Source organism: Buceros rhinoceros, unplaced genomic scaffold (assembly GCF_000710305.1).
Source record: "Buceros rhinoceros silvestris isolate BGI_N320 unplaced genomic scaffold, ASM71030v1 scaffold7366, whole genome shotgun sequence".
NCBI lineage: Eukaryota > Metazoa > Chordata > Aves > Bucerotiformes > Bucerotidae > Buceros > Buceros rhinoceros.
In genome coordinates this window covers 127,765-151,990 of record NW_010416871.1, presented here as the reverse complement: position 1 = coordinate 151,990, position 24,226 = coordinate 127,765, and the positions used below count along the sequence as shown (strand labels likewise).

The 24,226-nt window shown below is 42.8% G+C and overlaps 1 protein-coding gene across 1 annotated transcript in view; it reads left to right on the top strand.

Annotated features, from left to right (window-relative positions):
* AGBL1 (ATP/GTP binding protein-like 1) overlaps positions 1–24,226 on the top strand; it is a gene marked incomplete at its 3' end in the record, with an annotated part of 142,049 nt that overhangs the window by 14,142 nt on the left and 103,681 nt on the right. Inside the window, exons 8-13 of the mRNA XM_010137966.1 lie at positions 75–158; positions 1,218–1,304; positions 1,658–1,806; positions 5,932–6,019; positions 13,544–13,688; positions 17,136–17,289. Coding sequence (XP_010136268.1) covers positions 75–158; positions 1,218–1,304; positions 1,658–1,806; positions 5,932–6,019; positions 13,544–13,688; positions 17,136–17,289 — 707 coding nt within the window. The remainder of the gene's footprint in view (positions 1–74; positions 159–1,217; positions 1,305–1,657; positions 1,807–5,931; positions 6,020–13,543; positions 13,689–17,135; positions 17,290–24,226) is intronic.

Here is a 24,226-nt window from a genome sequence, read left to right as displayed (position 1 = left end):
TCTTCTTTAAGATTACCCTGTACCAAGTTTTCTTGCAGTGTCATTACAATTAGCCTTTTTCTTTTTCTTCATAGGGACAGAGTGCTAGATGATGTTCGCCGCTTAATCCAGCCGGATGATGTGATAGGCAGAACTGTGTTTGATTTAGATGAGCCCAGGTGGGTAACTTAAATTGAGTACTGTAACCAGGGGCACTGTCAGTGCTGGGTTAGGTAGCTCGCTCTACTTGTTCAGCTCCAATAAACATGTAGAAGAAGTAACCTAGAAGGTAAAGGCCTAGTGGGAAAAAACACAGGAGTAGCTTCCTTGTACGTAGCTCTGGGGAAGGGATTTTTTTGTGGCATTCACTGGAGCAAGAGAGCTTCAAAACATTTTAGAGACAGCAAGAAAATCTATACATCAAAGGGACTGTATGGTGTCCCTGGATATGTCTGCAGTGCACGTAGTGATTTGGACAGGAGCGTGCCGGCTGACGCTGGGAGCTGTACCGGTGAATCCAGATGCAGTCTCTCTGCACTCTGAAGCAGCTTTTCCCACGGAGAGTGTGCTTCAGCATCTGTACAGTCAGTGTCGCAGGCTGTAGGTGTACCCTGAAAGGTGTGACCCTTGCAAAAGGCTCCTGAAAACAAACACTCAGCCTGGTGAACTTAGGTGCTCCGCTACGGCCAGCAACTGTGGTCTTTGAGATGTGCACAGGGCAGTTGAGAGGGTCCCAAAGATGAAGAAATTGCATTCAGAGAAAGGGTGAGTGACTCGGAGAACATTCTGTAGAGGGAAAAAAAGGTAAAGGACAGTTTAAGGTAGGAGAAAGTTGTGAAGCTGTACAGGATGAATTCAAGGGTTTCTAAGCTTTAGGAGAATGAAACTATATAGATGAGGGAAGAGTAAATGTGCTGTAATCGTATAAAGTTGCCTTGTGCAATTAATAAATTAACGGGAATAATTCAATAAGAAAAGTAACTGGAATAAAGCAAGTAAATAAGAATTGGGATAAAAGGGAGTATTGGGGAAGGAAAAGATGATGTGATTTTGAATCTCTAAGCAAAAGGAGAAAAGAATTGGATAGTAAGATAATGAATTTGCTCACCTCTTGCTACTTCTGAGGGTCTTGCTTATAAAAAGAAATTATAAACCCTATTTTAAAGTAGAAAAGGTGCTGGGGAAGTCTTGTCTTTGAAGCAACCTGCTACAGGTATCATTGCTTTGCTTTTCTGCAGTTGTTCCAGCCCAGGTGCTCTAGGCTGTCTGACATTCTTCTCCAAGTTTGAATCTGGAAACCTTCGCAAAGCCATCCAAGTGCGTGAGTAAGTACACCTGCAGCGGCTGTGTCCCAGCCTGCCTTTCTGCTGCGACCACAGTGTGAAATGGGGTGGTTCTGGGTTTGGCAAGGGTCAGCCAGCGAAGCAGTTTGTATGGTGAGAGCTTGTCATGCCTTCCAACATGGAGATGTCATGGAAGTGACAAGAAGGAGAAAGCAAAGGTCAATGTTTTGACCCAACTAACATAGTGCGGGCACTGCTAGTTTGATGCTGTTCTTTGACTGTCCCAGGATGTTAATGAATTTAATTAATGAATTGCATAGCTTGCTGTGCTCAGTGGGTTCAGTGGAGACTGATGGGGTGTTCACAGCCACCATTTTTCTGGTCTTTCTTTACAGGTTTGAGTATGACTTAATTATGAATGCAGATGTGAACAGCAACCAGCATCACCAGTGGTTCTACTTTGAAGTCCGTGACATGAAATTAGCAGTTCCCTATCGCTTCAACATTATCAACTGTGAGAAGTTCAACAGCCAGTTTAATTATGGTATGAGTGTCTGGGGAACTGGGATAGTCTTCTGTTCACAAGAATATCTTTTCAGTGCCATAAAGGTTTGGGACTTTCCATGTCTATAATTATAAGGGAGTCTTAAAGTTTAATCTTACCTTCTCCGAGATCCACTGAAAGAGTTACTTTAGATTTGTCAAAGGATTTTTCTCTGTCCTCAGGAGGACTGAGGAGTAAGCTGAATATTGAGACCTGGGAAAGGATTTGTGGGGAGAAAAAGTTGTCGTTCTATGTTTAGAGACCAGAGCTGAGGAAGAATGGCACGGGCCTTGGGAGAGGGTAAAAAAAGATGATCTGTTGGAATTGCACGAGCAGCATAGTATTGGAAAATGTTTCTAAGATTTAAATAAATGTAGATAATCCTCAAACAAATATTCATGATTCTTTGGGTTTATCTAGAAAGATGTCAGCAGGTCTGAAAGCAGAGACACTTCTGCTGATATTAATGATAGGAAAATAAAACCTGTTCCTTGCTGTCTTTGAGCTCCTGTTATAGTCTGTAGTTCAGGAGGAAGGTGGAATTGCTCAGACATAGGCAGGACAAATCCCAGCTTTTGATGCCCATTTTAGAAGAGAAATTTTTTTTTGCATGGAGACTGTGGGTTGAATTCTTAGCTGGCATAGGCTGGGTATTTTATTTGTTTCCATGGAGCTGTGTTAATTTACACCAGCTCAAGACCTGACTCAGAATGTTTAATAAGCCCCTAATATCAGACTTTGCATTCCTCCGAAGCCCTGTGGATACAGCCTTCGACATCACCAAGAGAAGCCTCTCAGGATCAATGTACCTAAACCAAATAGCTCTAGGAGTTGGAATGACTTGTCACTTGTATTTGTCAAACTGGCTGGATGACTGGCATAATGAATTATAAGACATTCTCTTTCTAAATTAAAGAGCTGGAGTTCAAGTATTCGTATAGATCTCGAAAGAAAAAGATTTTTTTTTTAATCATCTTGTTCTGTTTCCTTGAATTAACAAATAATTCAGTGTGGTGTGTCTGGTAGCAGCCTGAAAATGAAGTACTTTGAGGTCAAACTGTAAACCCTAATACAACCTCGGATACAGCCACCAGTAGCTTCATAGCTAGAGAGGCTGGCTGTTACTGGTGAAGGTTGCTAGTTTGGCTGTTGTCAGGATTTATAATCTCATTTTATGCACCTGAATTTGTACATGGCTCATGTTCAAGCGTGCAATGAAAGATGTATTTGGAAGAAAAATGTGACCATACCATCCAGCATAAGGCGGGAGGCTGAGCCTTGTCTTGCTTTGCTATGGCTTGTACATGGGATTGGCTGTTAAAGCAATTCTTCTGTGGGCTACTTCTGCTGCTGTAAGAGGGCAGTGACGCTTTAGCTTATCTGGCTGGGCTGAACAAGGCTCACTACCCCTTCCAGCACTTGGATAATGTTTACACAGGCTGTTGGTAAGAGATGCTGTTTATTCGCTTCATTCCCTCAGTGCTTTCCTGGGCTAATGCCCACGCTATAATACTAAAAGCTTCTAGTGGCAGCGTGGTGCCAGAGTGCCACGGGTGGCAATACTTTACAGCTCCCGGTTACTGGTCTGTTTTGATTTTTTTCTCTTCCCTTTTGCTCTTGGTTAGATGGAACCGAGTAATTTTTGAATCAGAAAAAAGGTTATTTAATGAAATAGAAGAGCAAGTCAGGAGGCGCAGCCTCCACCTCTCTCCTTCTTCCTTTTCCGCTAACATACTCTTCCCTGGGAAATAATGGGATTTTGTTTGAAGCTTGATTTCGTGTTTGTTTTCTAAAACCAAATGTTTCCATAGGGAAAGTGGAAAGGGAAACCTGATTTTTTTAACATTTCTTTTTAATTAAAATGAGCTGGCAGACCACTGTCAACCATTGCTCTGAGGCAGTTCGGGGTATGTGTCCTTTGGACTCACAGAGAAGGGCAGCAGCTGACATTCGGGATGCAAGAGCTCTGCAGACCCTGACCCTCACACCCTGACTCGCAGAATCAATCCCACAACCCAGAGAGGTTGAAGGATAAGGTATGTTTTATTTTGGCGCTGGGTGCATAGGGGATAGCTCTGCCCAAATTCTGCACACCCCTGTTAACAAAACTCCTCCTTATATAAGCACAACTAATGCATATTCATGAACAGGTAAAGCCCTGTTCCCGCCCACTCCCCGCTTCTCATGCAAATGAGCTGGGATGCCCAGTTTAGTCCTGGGGGTCCGGGCAGGGGTCGTCAGGGATGAAGTAAACAGTCTTCCTCGGGTGGCGCATGCTCAGTTTCGTCTGGAGACCTGTCAGTCACCAGAGTATCTCTTTTGTATCCATGCCTCCTATCCTGGCTATGGCTCCTTTTCCCGCCGTTAGGCCTGTTCTGTTACTTGTATCCAGGCTTCTCAGCCCGCCAATAGCTCCCACCACTACGGAATGCGGTAATCAGTCTCTCTCGGGTGGCGCATGCTCAGTTTGGTCTAGTTTGTCCCTGGAGGCTTGTCAATCACCAGAGTATCTCTTTTGTATCCGTTCCTCCTATCCTGGCTATGGTTCCTTTTCCCGCCGTTAGCCCTGTTCTGTTACTTGTATCCATGCTTCTCAGCCCGCCAATGGCTCCACCAATCACTGGGCTGTATCCATGCCTCTGCTCCCGCCCGTTGCCTCGCTGATCACTGGGCTACGTCTGTGCAGCTCAGCCCTCCTATTGCCTTCCCTAGCTTTCAGCCGGCCATCCCCTCCGCAGCGCCCCCAAGTGTCCTTTAATATTTTAGCAACTTATAACTTATTTACAGTCCCTTTATCAACCCCTTATCTGATGAACCAAGCTTCTGGGCAGGCCTGTGTCTCCCAAAACTCCCTGTGGCCCGTGTCCTGGAACCAAGCAGAGAATTGCTTCTTGAACGTGGCTCATGACGCTGGTTCAGGGAACAGCAATACAGAGATTACCCCTGGCTGCAGGCTGCCTAGTGCTACCCCACACCACAGCCAGAGGTGAGCTGGAAAGGAGTTTCTGCCAGGACATTTGTCAGCTCTTAAAGCACTGGAGAGCTCAACAAAGAAACCCAAAGGAAGGAGGGAAACCAAAGAGCTGCCATTATTGAAATATATCATTGGTATTAGTGATTGTCAAGCATCACGTCTTCCCAGCACAAGAACAGCCAAGAGGAGGCTCAGGGGGCAACTTATCAACATGCACAAATATTTGTTTTTTCCCTTTCTTAAATACACTTTCTCAGGAGTGCTGCCAGCCTCACTGCTGGACCCAGCTGTGGCTGTGCTGGGCCCACTGGAGCTGGCTGGCACCACCCTGGGGCAGAGGCCACCCCTGCAGTCCCCAGCTGCCAGCACCTCACTGGGGACACGCTCTGCAGAGAGCTTTGCTGGTGAGGGCAGGATCCTTACTGTACCTGTAAAAGAGCAGGCAGGTGTGGAGAGCAAAGGAGTTTGATACAGAATCTGCTTGCAGATGGTCTGGCTTCACGGCGCTGTGAGTCATGTGTACGCAGCTCAGATCACGGAAAGCTTTGTACCTCGGGGCATGGAACGGTAATGTTTAGGAGGTCAGGAAGAAGTCATCTTCTGGTGTAATACAGTACAAAGATGGATGCTATCGTTATCAGCATTTATGACACAGAGGTTTTATTTAGGGCTAATGGCAAGTTTAAAACCTCAGTCAGTTTTGCTTGGTACTCTCTGAAGGATCGCTACTGGATGCACCGCAGTTCCCTAATGCTGTGGCAGGATTAAGGTTCCAATAATGGTGCAGCCAAGCATAACATATTAGATGAACCAAATTACTGATCTAGTTGATACCTTAAAGCCTATTTTATTCTTTTCTTTCCTCTGTTTGTCAACAGAGCAGCTCAAAGTCCTCCTTTGCAAAGGCCAATAGGATAATTTATTTTCTAACGAACTCGGTTCAGCCCACTGCTTCTGGAGATGCTTTTGTACAGACATGGCTGTACCAGAACAAAGCACGGGGTCCAGGGAAATGTATTTGCTTTGCATAAACTATCTCCAGGGAAAGCACAGACAAAATAATGATGTTTCTTGTTTAGCCTTTTCTTCCCCACCCCTGTCTGTTCCAGCCAGGGAAGTCGTGTCACTTGAAACTGTCTTGTTTTGCGTAGGCATGCAGCCGGTCTTGTATTCAGTGAAGGAAGCTCTCCAGGGCAGGCCTCGCTGGCTCCGAGCAGGCCATGACATCTGCTACTACAAGTAAGTGCATTTTTGGTGGATAATTTGTGGCTTCCTTTCCCCTCTGTTTCCCTCCGGTTAACTGTACTGATGTGGTTAACCTCCCACCGCTGGTGCCACCTGTTTCAAACATCTCTCGGTTGTTGCTAGTTCAATGCGTGTGTACTTCTGCCTTCAGAAAACAGCTACAACTGAGAGCTCTACGTTAGATGCCTGGGGAAAAATAGGGCATGTGCAGAACTCGCTTCCCAAGGAGGGAAGGGAATAGGGAGTGCTCAAACCTTGATGATGCAGTGACAAATACGAGGAAGCTTAACCTACAAAGGGAGTATAATTGGCTTTTTCCCTGGTCCAGGGAGAGATAAGCTGGGTGAGATAATTTCTTTCTTTTGTATACGTTGACTATTGTAAGAGCTGTAGAAGCTGAGAAGCTAAAGAAAGGGTTAGCGTATACACAGGGGTGTTTGGGGGTGTGTGTATATATACCTACATAAATATATATGTAGAAATAGACGTATACAAATACACACTTTTTGTTTGTGATTATCCCTATACCTTAGTATCTCCACAAGCTTCCCTTCTTTGCAAAGCCGGAAGGCACAGTGGTCTGTGGGCCACGCTTATTGGCACCATAGAGACCTTGTCCTGATAGCAGGAACAGCGGGGGATTAGCCTTACTCCCTGTCCTATGGGAAATTTTGCGGTGGGAGCAGTGGTGTAAAAGAATTCTGAGAAGCTCAGTGCTGATATTTACGTAAGTTCCACATTTCAGGTGGTTTCTGCATGTCAGAGCCTCAGAAGAAAAACACTAGATCAGTCTCATCTTTACCTTGTATCTGAGCTGGAGCTTGACTCGTGAGAAACATTCTCACTTCCGTGCAGAAAACTGATCCCTGATTCATTGTGGTTATTCCAGATGAAGGAGACAAGTGTGGAGTCTGGGGTTTCAGAAGGTTGACTGAACCCTGTTTTGCTTTCTCAAGCCTTCCAAAATGTTATCCACAATACTTTAAAGGTGGTGACTGAAAAGGTTTTCAGGACTAGGATAACTGATATGTTTTGGATTAGAAAATCTGTGCAGAGTTGAAGGCTGGGAGACAGGATAGAACAAGGAGGAAAATTACAGGAAAATACTGCAGCATTTGATGTTAATTAACTATTTTATTCTGGACTTACCTATCAAGACTTGAAAGCTGGGGCTTGGGATACCTGCATGACAAGTTTTCCCACTATAATTGGTGGTTCTAATGATTTTTCCTATTGATTCCTATTCACCAATTTGCTTTGCCAGAATTCCTTGGTGTCTCAGGACCATGGGTGCTGCATCAGGCACCGTATAAACAAACCAAAAACCTAGTCCTTGGCCCTAATACTTTGCAGTTGAAGCATGCATGGGGCTTGGGCTACCCAGTGACTGCAGAAGGGCAGGAAAATAGAAGAAAACAGAAAGATGTTATTGTAATTAACAAAACAATAATTGTCTGGCATGGTGAGCAGTGGTTTCAGGCCAGAGCTCAACTTCTCTGATGTTCTAATGATACTCCTTCCTTCAAGAACTCATGTGATTAGTCTGAGTTTAGAAACTGCTGTGTAATAATGGACTTTCTCTTTGTAAGAAATCGTGTTTGCATTGCAGCTCACAATTTTGCTGTTAGATTCAGAGATGGCAATGTTCAAGTGGATTTGATGAGGCAATAAACCTGAACAATGACAGTGGGCTGCCTTCCAGAAGGCAAAACTTGTTGACACAAAAAAATGTCCAAGTTGTCCCAAATCTCTGTTGTAATCTCTTTCTCCTTTTATTTTTTGGGGGTGGTGGGTCTGAGATCTCGGATTATCCTCTCTCTACCTGGCTGCCTGTCTGTAGCAATTTGAGTAGCTATTTTTTGTTTCAAGTACCGTTCACTAAACTTTATTCACCTGACCTTTTCTACCTCAAGAGCTAACATATTGTGGTGCAGCGGCTTCCCACTGCATGCCTCTGGGTTCTGTGAGTATGGGCTTCTGGTTGGGCAAACCGTATGCACTGACTACCATAGCACTGGCTTCTCATGCCATTATCAAGGCAGTTACTGTGCAGTGATTAAACAGCCGCTGACTTCTAAGATTAAGCCGTGATTGTATAATTAAGCTTGTAATCAGGTTCTTGTTCAGAACACACGAGAGAGAAGTTTTATTGATTTGGAATATTCTGTGTTTCCTAACCGTACATTGAATTATATGTCAACATGTTCATCTCAGATAACTACTTGTTGTCTGTCTCATTTACTATTTATTCCAGTTTATACAAATTTTTGTGTGTACAAGAATGCATATACACACACATCCGTGCACTTTCACCTGTACTGAAACTCTGATCTTTTTATTTCAGTGATTGTAAAAGAGAACCCCAGTCACGAGGAGTTGTGGGTGGGAGGGAATGTGGAGGAGGTATGTTTGGGGGATGCTCAGACTTTGGCTCAAAATAGGATGAGGTAGGATTGCTATGGTGATACCATGCTGCCTGTGTTTTGGGGAAAGAGCTCACTTCATTTCCTTTCACCCTCATCACAGGTGTCCTGGGGTGGGACTGGCATGTTTTGAAGGCAACCTCATCTAATTACTTTTACCTGGGAGTTATTCAGAAAGATGGGAGAAGAGTGTTCAGCGATGCCCTTAATTGCTTTTGCAGCAGGGTTCCTGTTGAGAGCAACCCCTGAGCTGAAGGGCAGTGGGAGGGAAGGCACATTCACAAGATGTCTGGGTGATGCACGTTGGCTGCTCTTCACTGACATTCATCTTCGCTGAGGATGGGTTAGTTCACTCATAAAGATGAATGCTGTGGCACAGCTCTGTCATTGCATACCTTTCCCATATGTCTCATGAGAGTTTTTATGTTACAGAGAATATTAGCAGTGCTCTTGTCAAAAGGAAGCTGAGTGACACTCCTGCTCTATGTTGTTGCCTCACCATGAAGTGACAGGATACACCCATGATAAACAGAGTTGCAGTTACTATAAGATCGTCTAATTCACTTGCTTTCTTGGCAGCTTTTACGTGCTGAATAATATTCCTTTCTGGCAAATTATTTAAGGAACAATGACAGCATGTTGAATTGGTGACAATGTGCTTGCGCTTTAGTCTGATGGCTCATTCTAAGCTGTTATCTGACCTCTAGCTTTTTCAGGCAATAGTCAGTTCTCAAATAGTAACGAGGTACATGCAGCTTTTTGTTCTCAATTCACCACTAAAGACTTGGCTGTTTGGTGATCACAGTGGTGTCAGAACTAGGTCTTCTCTCTTCAGCATCTTTATAATCTCATTAGATGAAAACATTATTCCAGCATTAACAGGCCACCTCTCAGTTCTCATGATATCTACAAATGAGGGCTGAGACACCAGTCTGAGAGCACCTGACCTTTACAACACAACTGAAGGCCGTAATAGCAAGAGGGCTGCGGGAATATTCTGCTTTGACTGGGAATCTGCCTGCAATCTTGATATTAAAGATGTATTAACGTGGATTTGGCACTTGGAAAGGAAGTTGTGTTGTGCATTTTCCAGTTTCAAATAGGGTAGACCCTTAAATAACAGCCATGCCCCATAAATTGGTAAATGTTGGTTTTTTTATGAACCGGGATGTTACCAAAGCACATTGCACTTAGCAGACACACTTGGAGACATAAGGAGGTCAGGGCATGTAAAATAAGGACACCAGACTCCAGGTGTTAGAAAGGTTTTGGACAGAGGGAATGCATCAGCAGATCAGAAGTGTTACATAGTTTACTTTCCATTTGGACTGTTTTGAAATGGCCTCGAAATCAATGATACGGGTATTTTCTTTGACCGTTTTAGCCTAAGCTGATACAATGCCGTACTCCATCACCTATCGATGCTTTATCTATACTAAATGCTGCAGACAGGAAGTCTAAAGACGAGATGACCAAGGGGTGTTCTTGTATTGCTTGGTGCTTTTGAATTCCTGAGTTATAGTCCAGCACCTTTACAGACCTGCCTGTATCTTTGGCCAAGTGGCTTCACCTGTCTGTGTCTGTTTCCCTGTCTATAAAGGACAGAAAATTAGAGTCAATTATCTGCCATGTAAAGAATGGGAATAGATAAATGGGAAGCAAATTTTAATTAGATAATGCTTGCAAAGGTCTTTCAAATTCCAAAAATTCTCATGCAGAGGAAGTGATAAGTAGTAGCATAATTATTATTAATAAACTTTCCATCACAGCTGTGCTAGAAATATACCACCTGTACATTATTTCTGAAGGAGAACAGCAAGCAAAATGATTTCACTATTACAAAGTGACCGAAAGGCAGAGGAGATACAGCTTGCATGCTGATTAAAAAAAACCCAAAACACAACACCTTGGTTTCTCATTTTCTTTCCAATAATCAGTGTATTAGTCTGTAGAGAGCATGTGAGACTTTGAAAATTTTTTGAAAGAGAACACAAATAAGGTTGTGAGAACCAGATGTTTCTGTGTCTTTTTTTCCTTCTCTCTTCCTTGCTTGTTAATTTGGGGTTTATGCTGGTATGGTAGCGCGTTGTGATAAAGAGGTGAGGAAGAAAAACTATGAGTCTGGTGGAGGAACAAGGAGGCATTAGAGCCATCATCGGGCAATACTAGAAGGAGAGGGAGGAAAGAGGGAAAATGCTGATTTTTAGGTTTCTTTTAAAAACATTCAGAGCTACTGCATCATGTGATGGATTGTGAGGAGATCAGATTATAAGCAGTAAGAATACATGATCATTTACACTGCTTACACACAGGTGGGGTTTTTTTCATGCCTGAGTGAAGAATATTGAAGCCTTACAAAGACACCTGTAAACGTCCTTTACTACCAGATAGTTTGCAGGTAATTTACAGGATTGAAGCAGGTGTCAAGAAGTGATTCAAAAGTGGGGAATTACCTGTTCTGGGCAGGTAGTTTGCTGGAATAGCAGAGGTGCTCAGAGCGCAAGCACTGTGATCATGATCTTGAGCACTGTCAGGAGAAAGGACCATTGACTACCAGCAAGGTCAGAGGTGTCTGGTGCTGCAAAACCCTTGGGTTAAGTGGCTGTTGTAGACAGGAGAGACATTTTTGCCTGTGGAATTACAGACTATAGAGGGAGAGGAAATAGGGACAAGTGGGAGTAATGTCTTTGTAAGATACTTAGGCAGTATCTGCCTGTAGAGACCTACTTGGAGGGAAGTAGCACTTTGTGACAGTTCTTTATGAATAAGGTTATCTAACGTTCCAAGTGACACTGAGTGTAATAGAGGTTAGGGAGACGAGTTGTTTCCTTTTGCATTGTACAAGAAATGGTTCTTAATTATCCTACACTGTCAAAATTAACACAAACTAAATTAAATGTCATTGTTCTGACTTAGAAAAAACAAAACCAAAACACCAAACCTCAAATCCTGGATCTACTGAAATACATATATGACAGCTAAGTAGATGTTTCTGTATCTGTGGGTTTGTTGCAGTTTTTTTTTCTCTGAGTATTTGTCCAATATTAAGGTGGTCTGTTTGCAAAGTAAATGTTGGGGTGAAGGGCTCAGCTGAGAACAGAATCATAGGCTTTCCAGTTTGCCACTGTGACTTGGTGTTCCTGTACTGTCTATTGATTCAGTCAGTATCACTCACCCCACATGTTCCTAACTATTAAATTCAGGTGAAAACCCAGCAGCATTGTATTGTCTCCTCCTTATGAAAAAGAGCAGATTATTTTTGAGAATTTGACAAGAATAATTATTTTTTCTTTCCACCCCTTTGAGTAAAAATGAACAGTAGCAAAATAAACTGGTACTGTAAATTTCAGGAGCTGAAATTGCATCTTTTGGTTGCCTCTTCTATTTTGCATTTTAATGCAACATTGATGATAACATTTGTCAAAGAAACCTCACAGTCCTTCAGAATCGGAAGGTTTGGCAACAGCATAATTGGTGCAATGTGGGAAAAATATTGTTTGAAATGTACTTATGGATGCAATTTTCTGTGAGGCTTCTCCCTGAAGTGCATGAATTGTCTCTTCATCTCCGCTGGAAGAAAACTTTCTTACTCAGCCTGAAGTCATCTCTTTATCAGAGTAAGTCTCCTGCAAGAGATCTGGTCCTGGGACTAAGCTGAGAATCTCACTTTAAGGTTTTGTAGTTTTAATGAAGGGAGTGTCAAGGGCCTGTGTGCACTAGTACACCTTGATGACTTTGACCTGACTCACTCTAAGGGCTTTCACCAACACCTTCTGCCTGTGGGCCCAAGAGCTCTAGTTGAGCTCTGTCCTGGCCACTCAGTCCCTCTCAGAACTCTGTTGTGGTGAGGCTCCAGCTCGGTCACTGTCATGTCTGTGCTTTGCTATCAACTCTGGTGATCTGGATCCCTACCCATGGACTGACCTCCTGGCTTGACCCAGTCCTGCCTCACCACCACAAACTTGTCTGAAGGTCTGGTCATGTGGTTGAATCCCCAGGCATATGCCCTGTTCAGGTACTGTGGGAGGGGACCCTGGCTGGCGAGGCTCCTGCCCTGCTGACTTCCACATCAGGCTCAGTTCCTTATCCTTCATGGGAACAACTGGATCTTACTGCTCCCTCATAGGGAGAGACTCAGCTCTTCAAAAAGGAGGGATTCAAAAGAGGTTTTTTTGGGTAGCTCACAGCCTGCAAGTCTGCACGGGGTCGCCCGTCCTCTGAGTGCCGTCTCTACCCAAACCCACTCTCCTCCTCTTCCTGCCTAGCAAAGAGCCTTTGATGATATTTGAAATATGAAATTTATGTATGTTCTATTTATTGAATTTTTTTATTCCTTGAATATGCCTTCCTGTGGTGGAACTGACTGGTTGGTTTGATAGGGTATTCATGTTTTCTAAATCTCCAGACTTTCACAGGATATTTTCACATGGTATTGTTCAGGGCTGTGAATAGATACCTGCATCTCTGAGTGAGATGATTTGAATGTTGGATAATTTGCAGCAGTGTTAGCTGAATGCATTAGTTTAAAAATATCTGGGCTGTGCTATATGAGCTAGTATTAGTTGGCTTCTTTCTTATTTGCACCTTCACAAAATGAAACAAACTCTTATTTTTCTATGTGAGTGCTCCCTTTGACTGGCTGTGCACGGTGCTGCCACACACAGTTCTGCCTCAGCTCCCCATTGGTCTCCGAGTACTGCGTTAATCCCAAGATGCCATTGAAATCTGGTGTACCGCCTTGCTCAGTGCTTAGCGTCGTAATCCCATTCCTGTCTCTGTACTGGAGCCCTGGTTTCTCTAACCCTCCTGCTTTCATACAGCCTGTAGGCACCTTGCTGCGTTACTGGATGTTGTTGAGCACTGTATTGTTATTTTGTACCTGTCCACTGCTGGAATTGGATTGATTGTACATGCGTGGGGCCTTCCCAGTCTTGGCATGATAACTGGTTGAGTGTGAAACCCATCTACAGTGTGAGAAATGTCCACCCTCATTCAGGGTAGATGTTTCTCCGAATGCTTAGTTCTCTCATGGCTGCTACAAATGTGCATCTAGAAGTGAAAACCATTTACTTTCCCCTTCTTTCTCTTCTTCCAGAAATCACTACCGCAGCAGTGCAGCTGCAGGAGGAGGCATGAGAGGAAAATTCTACTACACGCTCACCTTCAGCATCAAATTCCCTCATAAAGATGATGTCTGCTACCTGGCCTACCATTACCCCTATACCTACTCTGCAATGATGGTAATACTGATATGTCCACCCTGATAAGCTTGTGGGTCTGACAGTTCAGAGCTGCTTGAGTATGTGTACAATGAGATAGCGTAGAGGACTGTTTTCACAGGCAGTTATAATGATCATGATGCTGTCATTGCCTTGTTTGCAACTGCAGCCCCTGCCAGCTCTGAAGTCCGGAATGCTATAGGGGAAAAGAAATTTCAATATGGGGTAAGCTGGGGTACAAAGGTGCTTCTCTAAGTCACAATGCAAACCAGGGATGTCTCCTATTTGTTTAGGATTGCAGGATCCTCCTCCTGAAGGGGATGGGAAACAGGGGGCTAATGCTAATGTCAACTCAGAAGGGAAAGCTGCCTGCTCCTCCTCCTGACAGAGGGTAACAGCTCAGCTTTCCGAGCTGCACCCAGCAATACCACAGTGCTGACCTCATTTGAATGCTTTCTCAGCTGTTTCCTCTGTGCCAGTTGGAGTGTCAGTAGGCATTTATGGCACCCCCACCAGTGCTGTCAGTACAGCACTGACAAGACTACAAGTCTGAGGTGTAAATTGTATTATCAACTTGTACCAAGTTTGCTTCCTGGGGAAGGATTTGTTTTCTACAGCCTTTTTCTTGCCGGGAGTGGATGGTAAGGGAATTTTCTGGGAAATGCGTCTGATGTGCTTTCTCTATGATTGATGTAGGAGATCCCAAGGTCTGAAAGGAAGGTAGGATAAAAGAAAGGAAATTAATAGTTCTGGGAGTAGCTTTGCTTTGTTGATAAAGATGAGAAAGATGTTACTGAGAATGAAGACACACAGTTCCAGTAGATCAGTTCCCCTTCCTTCTCCCCTCAGTTTCCATCACCAAACCTTTCTCTTCTGGGCAGTAAATGCCAGCGTGGGTTGGTAAATTGAGGCTTGCTCTAATTTTTATACTGGTATCAGTTTGCTCTTAGCAGATATGAAAGACTCTGCTTTCAAGGGAGACAATGTCCTCTCCCACTTAGTAGCCATGCTGCTCGGCGTGCTGGCAGAGTTAGGCTTAGACTAATGCCCACTCAGCCAACAGTCTCTTGTCAGCTGCTTTGCATCCCACTACAGATGTTCAAAGACGTTGCTTCCAATATCTGGGAGAAGGCCAGCCAAGTCTTCATGGTCCAAAGTATGCCTGCCAACTGACTCCTCGTTAGGCTTACGGGTACCAGTTACTCCTCAAAATCAGTGAGGAAGGGAGTATGCTCCAGTAGTGGAGTTTCACCTACAGTGTTAAGGCATGTATATATTCACTGCAGTCTGCAGGGGAAAAGACAAACGTGGTACTGAAGAATTGGGTGGACTGACTCACCACCATACTTTATTACTGAAATGCAGTGCCTCATCATTATTTTACTGCTATTGATTTCTACCTTCTGTTAGTACAAAAGCAAGAGAGACCTGTAGAGTTTGTATGCACTGGGAATCACTGAATAACTTACCTACTCCTGAATGAACAGAACAGAGACAAAAAAGATGTTATTCCTAGACTTGCAGGGGCAAGTTTTGAAGTATTTTTGCTGCCTCTTCTAACGAAGTGCTCATTGAAGTTAGAGGGAATTTTGCTTCAGGAAAAGTTCAAATGAACTCAGACTCAGTAAGGACCATAAAGTTTGGTAAATGGGAGTTATGGATGGAAAATATTGATAGATTGTCACGACCAGCTCTTTAGCCAAAGCAATACTGTTGCCTCTAATAATTCTGAAAGACATCTTTGGACTAATTTAAAATGTTGAATGATGCAATTTACACATTGCCATGTTACTTTAATTTCCGCAGTGAATAAATCAGGTTTGTGCACCAGTAGATTTAATTTTAAAGCATTTGTCCAAGGGTGAAGTGTGTTGGTTTTACATATCAGAAATAAATTAAAAGTGATGATGAACCCAAGGGCTCAATTAAATACGTAGTGCTTTGGGGAAGAAGATAAACTTGTCTATGAAGTTAGTAATTTGAAAATGTTTTTAAATATCATGTATTTTTCATAGTTATGGGCATATTTATAGGAAATACACATCGCAGAATCCTGTTTGAACTGGATGTGCTCTGCAGTTCATTACTTTTTGTCCATTAGTAATTACACTTATTTCATGAACAGTAATTTGTCTATTTTTGCATCAAGTGTTAATTATTTGGATATCTAGCTGAAATCTCTGTGGCAGCTATACCCAATTAAGTTTCACTGGGTTCCAGGAACATAAGTAAACGATTATATTGAGTTCCCTGTATTTATGCGAGATCATTAGATGCATCTAATAATTGAATTTACTTTATAGAGCAATGTGTTAATTGTTTTATGACATAGATGACTGTAAATTTCAGTTCTGCATTTGCATTCAAATAGAGAATGGGACAGCAGTCTGACAGACAGCGAGCTCCAAGCTTTGAGGAACAGGACTGTCTTGTCCCATAAACAGCTGAAATTTAGCTCTGACTCGTAAAGCAAAAAGTCACCATTGTAAGGGCTGTTCAGAGTATTTGTGTGTCTTAGTTAAAGTACTGTTAGGACAAAGTGTGTGCTGTGCTAGTTCTATTTCTACCAATCGAGAGACAACTGGTGTTCCACCACACTCAGCACACCCTGCGGTGGCATTACTTACACTAATCTTGCCACTTACAACTGCAGTGTAAACAGAGAACCACACATCATCTGGTGTGTGGGTGACAAGTGGCTATGTGTCTAATGAGGCGATCAGAATCTGTTCCAAAAAGGCATTTTTTCTAAGCTGCCAGTTCATCTTCTCAAATTCCTTAAGAAGCTGTTAGATTTAAGAATTCTTTAAAAATGCTGTAAACTTGAACGGGGGTGGGAGAGAAAAATCTCATTTTTGAAATAAAATCTTGGAAAGATGCTCTTCAAATTTCCTGCTACTGGTTGTACAAAAAGTTGTCTTGGTGTGAACTTTTTGGCTGCCCTTGGTGTGGAGCTGTTCCTGGGTTTCACTGACATGTGCTTGACAGTGAACCAGTCAGTTCTATAAACGCTCAAAAACGTTGAGTTTTCTCATGTTTCTGCACAGTCCCTGTTAAAATATAAGGAGGGGGCAGTTCTCTTTTGGACTTCATGTATGCACAGGAATTCCTTTACATTAATAAGAAAAGCACCTAGGAATTCTTCTGGTAAAATCTTGGAATGGATTGGGTTGGAAGGGACCTTTAAAGGTCATCTAGCCCAACACTTCTGCAATGAGCAGGGACACCTTCGGCTCGATCATGGTATAAGAATAAATAGTCCTGTGCAGCTTCAGTGAGCTGGGATGTGTTCTGAATGGCTCGTGCGTATTTGTGGGGTGTAAAAACTGATGATATTAACTGGAGAAGAGAAAAGCTGGGAAGCTGAGGTGAAGTTAGTACCAATAACAACACACAACTAGTGGAATAAAATCAGATTTTACAGACCATGAACTCACTTATAAATATTTCTCCTTGTTTCTTTCTCAGTCCCATCTTGATACCCTGGAACAAAATAGGAACCCCAAGAAGGTTTACTGGAGGCAGCAGACGCTCTGCCAGACGCTAGGAGGAAACCAATGCCCATTGCTGACAGTCACTTCTGTGCCAGAATCTAAAACAAGAGACGACTTGGAGCAATTCTGTAAGTAGCCAAACGAAGCATTAAAAAAGGTGCTGGCGAGTTCCAGTCGTGTCACCAGTGGCAGTGACAACCTGTTTTGTGAATGTGGTGATGTTCTTGACTTTCTCATTTTGGAAGAAGAAATCTAAATATGGGGACTAGCCAATCACAGCCCTTTTTTGAAATTACAGATTTGCACAGAGGAGGGAGGAGAGCTGACTCAAATTTTTACTTCAAATTTTTCTTTAATGATTTGAAACAATTACAAAGTTCAGTATCCAATATATCCAACAGCAATCGAAGTGTTCTGGTGAAATTCCTGTTCCTCTAATGTGCCTGGAAATCCATCTGGACACAATACAGTTCCTTGCATTCTTTCTGAGTCCTAACTGATGGTGAACTATGTAATGGTAAATATAACTGCCATGTGGTATCTAGAGGTGATTATTTTTCACTGTGAAAGTCAAAGATTTAGACCTTCATTATAAAGAAACAGAAGTTTCTGCAATCAACAGCAAATGATAAGAAGATTCTGGTTAGCATCACATTAGGTTAGTTCTGATTTGAGAGCCTGAATGACTAACTACTTATATGAAGGTTGACTCTTTCTGCTGAGTCCATAGCAAGGCATAAACCAATTCTTTTTATCTCTGCTCTTCATGCATCTCTAACACGGGTTGAGAACTTCTGAGAAGAAATTTAGATCTTTTTGGATGTTAAGCGAATATATACCATTATCTCACTGAGATTAGGCTACAACTATTCAAAGGAATTCTGAGATGTGAACCAAGTTTCCCCTTTCAGGATTATGTGGTGGCATGTGAGTAGGGCTCCTCATAATGTCCGTGCTACGTGCATCAACTAAAAGGAAGTTCACATATCAGAGCTAGTGAAAACTATTGCTCTCTTTCCTGGTTCAAGTTTAGAACACAGTGACGGCAGTTATGCTGACATTATGGTGTTATCATCCTGAACTCATACCTTTTTATTATAATAATTTTATCGTAAGTCGAGCATTTACCTGAGTTACTAAATTTCCGAATGTGAACGTGCTTTTCTAGGTTGAAATCTTAAAGCAAAATTGCCAGGTACAGGCTACGTGGGAATTCGTAAGGCACATAAACAGCTTTAATGGTGGAAACTGGAGGCAGTGTCAGAGAGACAACTGGATTGTTGGTGTTGCTATTATTAATATTATTTACACCGCAGTTGCACATACAGCACATGATCAGTGGGTTTGGCCGTGGCGGGTGCTGTCCATGCCTGACATAAAGAAATAATTCCTGCCCTCAAGCACTTGTGTTCCATGATAATGATGATACAGAACAGAAAACCAGTGGGTAGGAGTTGTGGTGTGGGAAGGTGGTTATATAAAGAAACCTTTGGCACAGTGCAGATGATCACCTGGTTAGATGTTAGCTGTCAACAACGAGTTTTAAATCTCATGGCAGAAGGTCTTAATAGGGCAACTGAAAGAGAGTAAGTTGGAATCTTTTCTTGGAGGCCTGGAGCCACCCAGAAGAGACATGCAGTGAACAAGTTATTCTGCCCAAGTGAGCATGCCTTTCCAATGAAGATACAAAGCAAAAGCCAGGTTAATGTTTGGATTTATCAAAGCAAGGGGTTGCAGTGGGTCAGTCACGTGGCGAGTGAAAGTGCTAAATGCCGAATTTAAGCACATTTGGCTTTGAAAGGAATTTCTGAAAGCTGTGTTTTGTGATAGGAAAAACAAACAAAACCAGCTTCAAAATCTCCAGTATTATGGTAAAACAGCTTTCTTCTTTTTTGACTATCCCCACAGTATACCCAGGTCTGTACTCATGCACATACAGTGATCAGGATTAAAAAATCTGGAAGAAAATCATAGGCCTGTACCAGTGGAACTAAAGGAGGAAGAGTTAATGATGTTTTCACCTTTTGCACTAGAGACAAGAGGGAAACATAAGTGCATATGCTGATCAAATGCTAGACTTTATACCATCTACAGTCCTTGGGGCTAGCCCCGAACTGAAATCTTGTTGTGCTGGGTGTGGTAGAGCACGGGAGAACAGATGGGTTCTGTGCGTGCAGGGCTTAACAGCCGATGTTCTAGACAATTGACAGGCACAGATGAGGATCCTAAGGAAATGACAACACACTACTGACCAGTGTGAGAATACCCCAAGAGTCACACTCACTGTAGGGAGTATCATGATATAAATGTGACAGTGTTAGGAGGCATTGTCATTTTCTGGAGCACTATATTCTTAGGTGGTATCAGAATCCATCTTGCAGTGTTTAAAGAGTCTGGCAGGCTTTCAGAGGTCACTGACCTCTCTGAGAAGACAAGCCTTGGCTTACTACTTCAGCAAAGATTTGCTGAAAGATTCGTAAAGTATCTATGAACAGTTTGGATAGCTATTTGTTTCACATGCTTCAGGCTGTTGTAATATTTAGCAGCTGGGTTCAAATCCCAGTTATGTGGCTGAGGTCCTCTTCATTTTCAAGAGAAAGAAATATATCCCCTGGTTTGTGATATGAATTCAGTGGGAGCTTGTGGTTCAGACTGAGATGCCGTGACTCCTGTGCCATGAAACAACTCTTCCTCTGAAGCTCTGCCATGCAATAAGATTGAAGACTTCCCAGACCTATCCATGAACCAATTGAACTCATTCAAAACAGAACATGTAGAAAACCCTATCGTCTGAACTGAAATAGAAATTGTTTGGGGGAAACAGTGTCAAAGTGAGGCAGCAGAGTTTCTTTCAAGTTTCCTTGACTATAAAGTTAAACACCAATGCTCTTAGGTGATGAAAATATTTGTCATTTTATCAAGTGGAAGAACAGCAAGGCAGCACACCGTGTTTCACGCTGGGGGGAATGCCTCTAGGCAAATCTTGACTAATCACGTATGTGCTTATTTTGTTTAAGTAGCTTGGATAATTACAGCTTTGGGGGACACAGCCTAATTTGTGCTGGTTTGTGTGGCTTTGATCGGCAATTATTTCTGTTACCTTGTTTTGCATGACATGCCCTTCTCTCTGAAAAGGGGTTTGGCTGATGGAGGGACCTATTTGTCGGTGTTTTCCATGCTAAAAAGACAACGCAAAAGCAGTAACTTAAACCTAAATCCAAAGGGACCAAATGGTGGAGTAATAACTCCCACTGGTTTGTACAGTCTCCATGCATATATTTTTCAGCTTGGGGGGATGCGGAGCTTCAGCAGTGGTAAACTTGGCTCACGGGTAATGAAGAAGTATTGATAGCCCTTGTTCTTTCCTTCTAGTTCTGGCCAATTTATAGTTTTCATGAGTTATAGTCATTTTACTTTTCCATCAAGTTTGTTATTTGTCCTTTGTACATTCATTACTTTGTACCTTGAGAGATTCTTTTCAAAAATGCCTGTGGAACAGGTGAAACACAAAGGGACTTGCTGCCAGGACTTGTAGCTCTTGCACATGATTGTACTTAGAATACTCTAAATTCTTTGCTAGTATAGACACACGGGAAGTAGGATACATCACTGATAAAGAGGCATTGGGTGGGTGAGGAGCACTGGGAGAAGAGCGTGCTCAGCCCAGTAGGAGTGCAGTGGGAAGGAGTTACTGCAGTGCTGGAGGTGCTGAGAGAGTGGGAGCGGCCCAGGGACAGGGAGGGCATGGCATCCTCTGTGTCAGCTGTGCTTTATTTTCCTTGCTCAACTCTTTCAGATTGGTCTTGTCAGGCTTTTGATTAATGTGGCCCTAGGATGGTTAAATTTGTCTGAGTTAAATTTATTAACGTGCACCTTGTTAATAGGAAGCACAAGGCATGCATGCTCGCAGGCATTGCACATTCACTGCATACTGAAGGGGAGAAAAATGGGCTGCTGTTTTCCTTCATTACGCCTTGTTTATATGAGGCTTTGATATTCACTTTAGGCTCCTTTCTCTTTCCTCTCTTTCTGTCTCCTCTTTCTGTGATGGTGGTGTACTGAATAATTTTTATTAAATGCTGAGTTCTGAAACTGTTATGAAGTAAGAGCGAGCCAGGAACAGTTTGGCTCCCTGTGCTTTGCATCCTGATCATGCAGCAGCCCGAACAGTGCAACTACCTTGATCGATGTCTGGGTGCTTGAAGACTGCAACAGAAAGTCTGAGGCTGGTCTGTGGTCCCTGCTGGGCTTTGCAGCTACATGGACTTGTACAAATAGAAACTGGGAGAGTCTCTCTTTTTTTTGTTGTTGTTGTTGGTTTATTTTAAGTTTGCCCTTCCTGCCATCATATGAAGACTCAGCATCCAGCAAGAAGGGATTTCTTTGCTACTCACTCTAACTGCAATATCCCCTGTAGTCTTGTGATAAAGCCAACAGTTTCCCATGCTGACTCTGTGTAGGAAGTGCCAATGATGAGACAAAAAGACTGTTTTTCTTCTCTTCCATTACCTGCCTTTACCGTGTTCCTTTTTCGCTTCTCCTTATTCCTTCTTAAAGAGTTAGGCTCTGCAGATTTGACCTTCTGTAGCTCTTCTCAGCATTCTTTCACTCCCCACCTTGTCCCATTCCACCCCTCAAAAAAAAAAAGGTGGTTTTCTGCAAGCTTGCATGTGTGGTGAGCCTGCATGTTCCACCTGCCTTGGATATTGAATCATCACATGTGAGCCTTGGAAAAGGAAAGAGGTTGAGGAGTGGAGAGGAAAGAATGGTTGGGCAGGCATTTACTCTTTGGGACTTTGTTCCTGGCTGTGTTAGGTCTAACCTTAGACATTGTCTGATAAGAGTTGAAGGGACTTTCAAAGAGGGAGCAATTCCCAACATCTTTCAGAGCATTCTCAAACGAATGCAGAAACAGAGTGATAAAGCTTCTGGTCTTGGTGCCAACTCCCTGCTCGATGAAGCTAATAGGTGCTTGCAGAGCTCTGATTTTCTCAGGTTTGCCACAGACAGCCCAGTGAAGGCAGCGTTAACAGCATGCTCGTGTACTCAGTAGTAGTCTGCAAACCCTGAATTCACAGTGTTAGGCATGCAAATGCAGCATATAAGTGTTGAACTCCCTGGCAGACAGCTGACTAGACCCTGCAAACCCTAGGATACTGTTCTAAGTGGCAGAGCAGACAGATTAACTCTTCAAAGTGTAAGTAAAAGATCTGAACACTCATAGGTGGTGATAAAATTGTCTTCTGGTCAAGAAAGCAGGACACCAATATGTTGCTAATGTTAACAGACTGATAGAATTAAAACCACTAAATGCAAAGCGACTGATCAGGGGAGGACAGTTTATACTGCGCTATTCTGAGCTGGCTATATGAGCGTTCCTCAGGAGATGTTTCCTGGCTGCGCGTTGAGTTGGTGTGGGTTAGCTCTAGCCTTTAGTTAGAGAAGGGAAAGGGGAGTTCATCCCCGAGGTGGTGCAGAGTAGGTGCTGTTCTGGTTGGTGCTAATAGAGGGGAATCACTGAAACAGCCCCAAAGGAATTCCTTACAGGAGTGGAGATTGCAGTGGCTGTAGGGTGGTACAGCAGTGCACTGCTTCAGAGGATGGCTGCTGGCATTGCTGAAAGACGTGAGCACCGCGTATTGCCATAGGGAGTTAATTCTGCAGCCACTGAGAACAGCATCATACCACAGAGGGGGGTGGGACAGTCATTATTTATGGTGTCACAAAGCAAGTAGTTGCAAAGCTCTCTTCATGGCTGGTGGTACTGTTGTGATTCCCGTTAGGAACACTGATTATGCAGTGCGCTACGAATATTTCTCCCAGTCGACGCACCTGATGAGTGTCCTTTTAGCGGTGTGTAGCATTATAGAGCTGAATTGTGGATTTAAAGTCAAACCTAAATGTCCTGGATAATTAGCAGCAGTGATGAGGGAAATTAAACAAAATATGACAATAGTAAATGGATTTACATCTGTAATAGCTGTCACTTAGAGTTGCTCTTCTGTCATCTTGTCTTCTTTATGCAAGGCTGGGGAAACCATTATGAATATTATCATAAAGAGATAATGACACCTGCTTATCTTAAATGTAGTCTTTTGGGGAGTTGAAACACATTTTCTGTCTGAGTCTAAGCATGTTTCTAAAGACGGAAAAAATAACACTTTTGGCATAGGTATGGCAGGATGTTTGTGCCCTTTGAATCTGCAGATGCTCCTTGAACTAGAATGAGGGATAAAACGAGATGAGGTGTTGTTTACTTGGTCTCATCTTAAGCCTACAGAACCAAAAAGGCATTGTTGCTTGGGTAAATATTCTAACACATCTCAATTTGCTTGTATAAGCTCTTTAGATGGTTGCTTTGCCACTTTGATCTTTTCTCAGAAAGAAACAAGCCCTTTACCTTTAAATATAATTTGCAGCAAAGAGCAATTCCTGAGCAAAGAACAGTGGAGGATGTGAATTGCAGAGGCCACTCGTGCAGGATACTGGGAAATAATGATCATGTGGAAAAATGTACACAGTTTAATTAAGCACATTGATTAAATCAATACGATTCAAACAGCTTAGAGCTCCAATCAGCTTAATCTCATTAAATGTAATTCAGGCCTCGATAATTGATTAATAATGCATTATAGTTTATGAATTATTGACTTTAAGTTATTATAACTGCATGGCAACCGATGTTGCATGTTAATTGTGAAAGGTTCATGCGCTCTCCTCTTGAATAACTTTTTCAAAGCTGGAGATGATATATCTCCTAGTGAAACAGGGATCAAATTAGATCAACACATTATTGGAGTTAGTCTGCCCCAAAGGAAAAAGCACTCTTTAATGGAAGCTCTCATCTAGTAACGTTGAAACAGGGAGGTAGAATGTTCTGCTTTGATTGGTAATGATCTTCCAAGCAGCCAGAAGAACTGCCTGTAGCAATTCAGCTGGAGTGCTAACCTAGCATTGTGCTGGTTGGAAACAGTTCACGGCAGCAAGTGCATCTATTGTTTTTCTAGTCTCATCACATGCTATACCTCCTCCAGCACGCATGCACACAGTACAGCCAGTGCTGCT